The sequence below is a fragment of the Biomphalaria glabrata genome, chromosome 6 (assembly GCF_947242115.1).
Source record: "Biomphalaria glabrata chromosome 6, xgBioGlab47.1, whole genome shotgun sequence".
In the NCBI taxonomy this organism is placed as follows: Eukaryota; Metazoa; Mollusca; class Gastropoda; family Planorbidae; genus Biomphalaria; species Biomphalaria glabrata.
The window spans coordinates 10,910,182-10,919,735 of record NC_074716.1 but is presented as its reverse complement, the minus strand read 5'-3'; the positions used below and the strand labels follow the sequence as shown (position 1 = coordinate 10,919,735).

At 35.5% G+C, this 9,554-nt stretch overlaps 1 protein-coding gene across 3 annotated transcripts in view; it reads left to right on the top strand.

Annotated features, from left to right (window-relative positions):
- Positions 1-5,912: 5,912 nt before the first annotated feature.
- Positions 5,913-9,554, top strand: part of LOC106075058 (prion-like-(Q/N-rich) domain-bearing protein 25) — a 36,675-nt gene continuing 33,033 nt past the window's right edge. For all 3 annotated transcript variants that reach the window (XM_056033558.1, XM_056033557.1, XM_013235978.2), the window contains exons 1-2: positions 5,913-5,983; positions 8,589-8,766. In XM_056033558.1, coding sequence (XP_055889533.1) covers positions 5,933-5,983; positions 8,589-8,766 — 229 coding nt within the window. In that variant the 5' untranslated portion in view covers positions 5,913-5,932. The remainder of the gene's footprint in view (positions 5,984-8,588; positions 8,767-9,554) is intronic.

The window sequence follows — 9,554 nt, the reverse complement described above, 5'->3', positions numbered from 1 at the left end:
CACTTGAAACAGAACAAGCAGAAGATAGGATTGTGTATGTTATAGTGTCTTTTATTTCAATGCACAACTAACCTTATAGACGTTCGAACAATTAATACTTTATACAGTTCAGGTCCTTATTAACACTTGCATTTGAAATATTAATTTTTTCTTTGTTTTTGTAAAAATGATGACAATAAAATATCTATTCTTTTGTTTTGAAATGTAATGTGTTGTCCTTAATCCCGCGCCCTTATTTATTGGAGGTAATACAACTGACAATCAGCCTTATCAATTTTGTTCAGCAAATTAAAACAATTTAGCTAATCACCAATAGTTTCATTAAAATATTATATATTAATCAAGCAGTTCTAATTGATTTTTTAGTTATACTCTTGCTCGTTATAAAAATATATTATTTGTCAGTAATTATAATACGTATATGGGTATGTATTTTTGTACCTTTGTAAAAAGAAAAAGACATCTAAAATAAAAACAAAAAGTTAATTCAGTTGTTAAATTGGGTAGCCATGCTGACTCATAAATCGAATTTTGAAACGAAAATATCCTGTATGATATTATGCTTTTACTATAAAATATGTAAATCAGACACAAATAGTTCAGCATTTATTCATTATTTGGGTTATCGGGAAGTAATATTCTAATATTACTTTATTGATGCAAGCGAAGCGGACACTATCTATTCAATAACATAAAGCCTACTTGCACGCACACATCTTCAGGTCACCCTGTAGTATTAGGAAAATATGTTTGCCAGGCTTATAATGTAACACTATATCTTTGTTATCTATGTCATTATATGAGTGTCGGTATGTAAGTCACAGTAGCTTCTTTTTTGTTTTCGTCAATTGCATAATTACGCGCAGTGGCGTAGCTAGAGTAGGGGTGTGGTAGGGAAAATAAATTTGAAAATCCCCCCGGGCCCCCGCTTGAGGTGGGTCCCCAATTGAGTGTTTTGTTTTACATTAAATATTAAATATTACGCAAAATGCAGGAACCCCCATAGAGGTCATGCTTCCCAGACCCTAAATGATGGAAAATTCCTAGCTACGCCCCTGATAACACATTTCTTAATTAACTTAATTGCACGTTAAATACTAGTAGGATTTATTAATTACGATGTAACCATAAGCAACGAGTAATATTGTTTAGCACTGTCTTTTATGCTATTATCAATTTAGCCCTTAGAAGTACATACCATTTTGACATATAACACTGTCTTTTCTAGAAAAAATCAGTTTACCGCATAATCTAGACATGTACATTGTATTTATTTAAATACTTGGCTTTGCTTCATTCCCTGGCTACAGAACTAATAATAACTTAGCAGGAACTAAATTATTATGATTTCTTATTTTCAAAATGTTTTCTTGTTTTTGCGATCTAAACGAGACGGACTGACAAACATACAGACTACGTAAAACTGTACCCTTTAGGAGTCATTATTAATTATAATAATAACAATAATAATAATAAGGATGATAATAAATATAATAATAATATTAACAGAAAATGAATATTAGTTCGTAATTCCCATAATTATTATAATACATCTTTATTATCCTCGAAGAATTGGTCTTACAAGTTACATATATATATAAATATATAAATATATAAATATATATATATATATATATATATATATATATATATATGTATATATATATATATATATATATATATATATATATATATATATGAAAACATTAAAATGATAAAAATATTATATGTCCACAGTTTTACTCATATGTAAAATTGTATTTAATTCAATAATATTTTTTATGATGGTCTGATTGCAAAGACCTGTTAAAGATGTTGAAACTTAAAATTCTGCAGATATAATTAATCTTTATCTTTGTGTCTTTTAATGCGAGCGCAAAGAAGATTCGAGAGAGAAATAAATTGAAAAGCCAAATTTCTGCTTTACAAAGTGTTACGTGGAATAGGGAACAGTTCCTAGAATTCAGCACAGGATGAGATTTCTCTAATTATAATTTGTAAACTCTATATAACGAAAGATACTGTAACTTTTTTTCCCTCTTTACTATTTGAGCTGTAGAAATGGTGCGTATATATATACATGGGCGCCAGCAGGGGGAGGTGCGAGGTGGTGCACATGCACCCCCCCCTGGATTAGGATTAGCCTAATACTAGCTTTTTTGTTTTTTGCGCTATCAAATCAATTAGAGTCTAAGTAGCAACTGAACACGTAGTGCTTCCATTGGAGACTGAGGTACAGTTGTAAAGATAAGTTAATGTTACAGTAGACTAGCCTAGGATTGTCAGGAATTGATCCCCGACCATCTACATGCATCGCTTTGAATTCTGATTAGCCAACTTGTTTTACATCTTTATATCAATTACCTTCCTCTGAGTAGCAACTTAAGGAGTAGGTCTTCCACTGAGTAGCAACTTAAGGAGTAGGTCTTCCACTGAATAGCAACTTAAGGAGTAGGTCTTCCACTGAGTAGCAACTTAAGGAGTAGGTCTTCCACTGAGTAGCAACTTAAGGAGTAGGTCTTCCACTGAGTAGCAACTTAAGGAGTAGGGCTTCCACTGAGTAGCAACTTAAGGAGTAGGGCTTCCACTGAGTAGCAACTTAAGGAGTAGTTCTTCCACTGAGTAGCAACTTAAGGAGTAGGGCTTCCACTGAGTAGCAGCTTAAGGAGTAGGTCTTCCACTGAGTAGCAACTTAAGGAGTAGGGCTTCCACTGAGTAGCAACTTAAGGAGTAGGTCTTCCACTGAGTAGCAACTTAAGGAATAGGGCTTCCACTGAGTAGCAGCTTAAGGAGTAGGGCTTCCACTGAGTAGCAACTTAAGGAGTAGGTCTTCCACTGAGTAGCAACTTAAGGAGTAGGTCTTCCACTGAGTAGCAACTTAAGGAGTAGGTCTTCCACTGAGGTTCAGTTATAAGGAGATGATATTATTGTAAGAATTTAGTTCAGGTTAATCTGTAATTCATGTCCGACCATGCAAGCGTTATGTAGGTTTGAAATTCAATATACTGAAGCACGTTAGTCTTGGCGATGTGTGTTTGTTGGCATATAATTATAGTTTTCTATATTTAGATAAGGCCTAGGATATGATATGTTTTTTTGTTTGCTCTTTTTTTTTCCCCGAGAAGACTTCATTGGTTTTGTCCCTGTTGTTTAGAGAGACGCACTGTTTGTGTCTAACGTCATTGTAAGTGAATACACTGTGTACAGTCTAGACAGTGCTAAATTTACCTCTTTTGTGTGAGACACAATGGACTGAGAAATACAAATCTGATTTCAGTCACAAGTTTCAGAAGATCTTTGGCTGTTTAAAGCTTCTTAAAATAACGTCTGTAGGCTGTAAGTGAAACCAGACAAACTACATGTGTAATCAGCGCCTGCTTCCCATGTGTTGCTTATTTCTTTATTAATTGTCGTCAATTATCCATCTGTTATTGAACCAGTTTCCCAGATGTTGCTGTCTGTCCAACTTAATAGAGTGACCACTCAACAGCACATTACTGGCTACATTAATGACATAATCAAAAACCAACTTGACCATGCTGAGGAACACTTTTTGGGAGTTATTACAGAATACGCTTTTAATTCCGTATCTTTATTCGTTAGTTTCTTCATTAACGAAAAGCGTTAAACGCCAGCTTGTCCATTGCAACGAGATGGAGCTCATTAGTAAAGTTATTCACAGTTTCGGCAGTTAAATTCAAAGTTTGCAGTTTTTGTTTGGTGACGGTAGGGAGGCATGTGTCACACGGATAAACTTAACCACGTGTACAGTCAATAGTTTGTTCATATGTTTCATTTGGTTTATTTCATAAAACAACTATTTACAGTGCACTTAATATGGCATTGATGTGGGAACGGGGCAAAGGGGGACTCTTTTAAGTTATATTCTCCGTAATAAGAAAATTGAAAAATTGAAGCCTCGACTTTGAGCCATAGGTAGAAACTTGCACCTCCTGCAGAAAATCCTGCGGGCGCCCATGTAACTATATATATATATATATATATATATATATATATATATATATATATATATATATATATATATATATATATATATATATATATATATATATATATATATATATATTACAGCGTAGGCGGGTATTCTTACGGGTAAGAAATTTTATTAATGGTTAGTCTTCAATCTTGTAGAACTCGAGAAGAGTGCCTGGGCATTGTTTATGGTCGGCAATATATCACCCACACAACTGCACGCAGCTGATGTGACCAAAGGAATGGAATATCCGATACAATTTGGGATCAGTAGCACCTCAGGCTCTGCCAGGCTGTAACACATTGTGCCACAATCTGCGTAAGGGTCACCAGCTCCTGATAGTTTCGTCTCCCCGAAGTCTTATCAGTGTTTGGGTATAGCCGTAAGGCAGCGGAGTTTTCCTTCTCCTAGATGGGTAGCCTACCAAGGCTAACGAGCCCCTCCTTACTGGTTTAGGAGCCAGTTGCTTGCCTTTGCCCCTTCTCCTGTCAGTGTCAACAGTGCCGCTATGCTTATTATCTGAACCACACGTGGAGGCCAGGAGTTGAACTGATTGTCAGAGGCTATTTGAGAAGCGTGCAAGCATTTTATAGGTTATGATGGGCTTAACATCATTACCACTTCAGGCGTTAACAACATTGCGAAACCTTATCTAGTATAGATCTATATTCTTCTTCTTTTTTTTTCTCGTTCTCATTGTTATGTTGGAGTGTTCAGATGACTAGACCAATATATGAGATGAACTGTTACAGTGTTCAGATGACTAGTCCAATATATGAGATGAACTGTTACAGTGTTCAGATGACTAGTCCAATATATGAGATGAACTGTTACAGTGTTCAGATGACTAGACCAATACATGAGATGAACTGCGCAGTGGTTTCCAAATCAGAGAACTATTGGTTTGTTTTGGGGCCAGTGTCTTGTACGGGCCTCTTGTTAAATATTGCAGCTTTGAAGGACATGGTCAGCATTCTCCGGTGACACTCCACATGGACAGATTTCATTGGTTCCAATTTTGAGCTTCCGGTACATATGTTGTCTCATTTTGTTGTGTCCAGTGCTGAGTTGAAAGATTAGACGTTGATCTTGTCGGGATAGCTAATAATAGGCATCATCTATATTAATTGTTCAAATTTATTTTCAAGATGGCTGCCGTTACCATGGCAACCCGGAAACATTAGACAACATTCAATATATATTTTTTATTATTGAGTTGTCATATGATATAATATAACAATAGTTATTAAGTTAAAGCAAAAATAAAAAAAAAAAATTTCACTATCCAGTAACCCCTTAAACTGTTTAGCTTGAGTTTCTGTTTTTTTTTCATTGCCCACATTTCATTTACATTCATGACTGCTGTTCTTATAGCAGAATAATACACATTCATTAGAGAACATTAGGAATGCAGTTTTCATTTTATTTATTAAAGCTTAAACGTTAGCAAATCATCGTGTGTGAATGAGTTTCGTGTGTGAATGTTGTTCGTAGTTGCATCTATATTGTTTTTGTAAACTAGTTACGATGAGGTTGTTAATTGTAGTCAAACTGAATTTCCATTTGATTGCATCAATAAAATTATCTTATCTGTCAAACTACACATAAACTACAACCACTCTTTCCCACTACATTTAAATCCACAATCGTTAAAATAAAATGATTTCAAATGTATAAACATTTTTCCCTAATATACTTTTTAATTGAACTTAGGCTGGGCTGAGCAATTGGATAGCTTTGATGAAGTGCAGTAACGATGCCAGGCCAGTATAAAAGACTTCTATAAAAAGAAACATACCTAAAAATATATAACTCGTCCAGGTAAGCATTTCACTAGATAAAATAAGCTCGAAATAGAATACACTGCGTCACTTGGCAAGAAGGAAGTAAATTACAGTGTTTAATTTATCAAATCGTTTCTTTCTTACTAAATACAAGATGGGGACATTGTGTCACGTTCATGTTTTCTTGATTTTGAGCATTTGCACGGTAAGATTCACAAATAACTTCAATTGTACTTAACTTTAACAGACAAGGGTTAGATGTCTTATCTTATATAATACAGACGTTTCTTCAAATAAGAAGATGATTACGTCCTATGCGTCATGCATTTAGTTATGCATATTAACCAAAGACCTAAATTCTACTAAGTCATTGGTTTTCCTGGTTAGCTCAGGCTCTAATAGCACTAGGGAAGAAGGAGCATTTGTACTAATTTTACCTAGTAGGTAGAATGGGAAATGTGCCTTACTGAGTATTTTTATTGATTTTATTTTTGTATTTGAAGATAATGGTTCAGTGTTTTATATATAATTGCTACTTTACTTTTGAGTCTTCTATCCTGAAGGCTTTCTAAATTTAGTGCTTAAAGATTCTCTAAATGCCCAAAACAATTATATGAAAACTTGTGTATATAATTAGCAAATAGTGCCAATAAGTCTGGAATATTATAATAATTTAAACTCCTGTAAAATACTACTTGTTCTCAACCACCCCTCTTTTTTACGTGAGGTAGAAATAAAAAAAAGAGTGATCTTTCTTGCTCACAACGGTCATGCCCTGCTATGTAGTGAATGCTTCCCCCCCCCCTAACCCTCTTGTTTGTTCGTGGGGTGACTATCCGCAGAAATAAGAGACTGATCAGTCGTTTATTTCTTCTTATCGTCCAAACTCTTGAGCGACGAAGAGAATTATATATATAGATTACATAGGTTTGATTTTTTATAGGTGCATAGTAAAACCGTCGAAAGCTCAAGCAGATGAAACTACACATGGATTCAATCTTAGAGTAAGAAGAACTAGGCCCAATTACAAAAAGTAAAAGTTCATCAGCTTACTAGAACTCTTAAGTTGTCCTCTGGAAATCTCGTATCCTAACAGTCTCACTTTAGAAGTGCTAATTTCACTTTTTGTTTCATTAAAAGTGATTCCATACTTTTGAGCACTGTCAAGAAAGCACTGTAGGTTTCGGTCGTGTGATTCAGAGTCCTGACCGCAGATGGTCACATTGTCCACATAAGCAAAAGTATTAGTGAGTCGTTGTCTTCGATGATTTTGTCAATAGTACGTTGAAAAAAGGCGACTCCATTCGTAACACCAAACGGAATCCGACGGAATCGATACAGTTTCTCACATGCTTCGAAGGCTGTGAACGGCCTTTCCTCTTCTTTTATAGGAATCTGATGGTATGCACTTTTCAGGTCTAAAGTGCCATATACAGAGCATTGGGAATCTTTTCTGCTAGGTCGTCAATTCTGGGCATAGGGTAGGCGTCTAGTAGAGTGAACCGGTTTATGGTTTGGCTGTAGTCTATAACCATTCTTTTCTTATGTCTGTCATTTGTTGTGACTACGACTTGTGCACACCAGGAAGATTTATATGGTTCAATAATCTCATCCTTCATAAGTTGTTGAATTTCCTTCTCTATAAACTTTCTATCTGGAATTGAGTATCTGCGAGACTTTGTAACCACTGGGATACAGTTTGGTGACAGATTACTAAATAGGCTAGGAGCCTCTACCTTTGCTGGCTGGAGCGAACTCAGGCACAACGATGGTTTTTGACCATCGAAAGGAATAAACAGGTTTTGGTGCAAACTTATAAAGTCAAGTCTAAGAATGACGTTGGAGTACAAATTGTCTCGTAGAGAGAGTTTAACTCCTTCGTATCGTTCATTTTTTGAGTTGTAGATGTGTCCTTGAGTGATTCGAGATAGATGGATGGAAGCCATTAAGATTATTGTTGCCTAAGGAACAGGTCGGCCATTTGTGCTTCTTAGCAATGTGCGTTGAAATAAAGCTTTCACAGTTCCCAGTGTCTACTAGGGCTTTCAATTGTTAATGAAAATGGGTATCGTAGATTTATTTAAACTTAAAGGCTGCACAGTAGCGATAGCCGAAACTGTTGAAGATTTCGATTTGCATACTCTTTAAAAATGACCCTTTTTGAAGCACTGATTAGAAGTAGCCTCCCTTGCAGGGCATTGAGAGCGGGGATGCTTAACCCTGCCGCAAAAGAAACACTTGCTAGCTAATGCATTTACTTCATGTGTGTGTGTTGATTGCTTGCACTTTGAGGAATCGTTACATTTCGAAATTCTTACAACTTCACAGTTTAGATTCAGTGTATTAAATTTGTTATGAACATAATGATAACAGAGTCGAAAACCTTGTCCGCTACTTAGAATGGCTTTAATACACTGAATGACTACACAACACACATTTCGTGAACACATTCTTACAGACTAGTTACAAGCACAAGAACGACAACCGATACAGCATATAATTATCAAAACACGTGTATAACAATAACAACAACAACAACAATAATAATAATAATATTAATAATAATAATAATAATAAATATACAATTTTAATAATATTCATTATCCGTGAAGAAATTAGTTTTACAAGTATGTTTTACAAAAAAACAAACATATTTAGAACAAACAATATGTATGATACCACACACAATATACGTTCTACTGATGTAAATTTCACATGTAATCATACTATTTGCAAACGCACGCAGGGGATAGTTTACTGTATATTATATTATTTTTTTTATTATTTTTTTACATTCTTTTTATTTAAAGCTAAAATATTTGGATGCCTACACAAGATGCAACACACCAGATTATACGAAGAAGGCTTATGGGCAAAGCTGTACAACTAATTCTCAATGTGTGACAGAATACTGCAACCCTGATACAAAGACATGCAATTGTCACTCAGACTCATTCATAGACTCAACTAGTGGATTATGTGTTAAAAGTAAGTTAATTAATTAATTCTAGAAATTAAATGTTACATGTTCTCCTTTAGTCGCTTGATCATCTCATATAATTGATATTAGCTATTAAAAACTTCCCTTTCAGTCCTTGTGGTCTTTAGGGCAGATGATGTAAAGGTCATCTGTTTTTGTGGCCTACGGTTAACGAAGGTGTCATGTGGCCAGCACAACGACCAACCGCCTTTACTTTCACCCATCTAATGTCGGGTACCCATTAGATCTGGGTGGACTCAGGGACGCTAAAAAGATCCCGAAATAAAAAATGCCAGGCTTCACCAGGATTCGAATCCCGGACCCCCCCGTTTGGAAGCCAAGCTGTTTACCACACAGCCACCGCGCCTCCTGGATATTAGCTATGGTCGTTACGATGTCAGCTATACAGCAAATGTGTTTGAAGGCAATGTAGGTGCCGATACAGTTAGGTTTCCCTAACCCAAAGGTCTGTCGTAATGTGCCACATGTTGCCTAGGAGACCTGATTTTTTTTCTCAGGCTTGAATCGCCGAAACCTTTCCTATGTTTTGGTGTAGCCGCAAGGCAGCTGAGGTTTCCCTGTCAGTGATTACAATCCCTTGGGCCCCAATTATTGAACCACAAGTGAAGACAAGAAGCTGGACTGGCTGTAAGAAACTTGCTCTTTAAATAATACATTCCTACAAGGATAATCTCTAAAATGTTTTTAAATAATTAAAATCCTCATTATTATAGACTTTTAAATAGACTTTTTCATTGGTTTGTATGCTAATCACACGTTTGTGTGAATTGTGAAG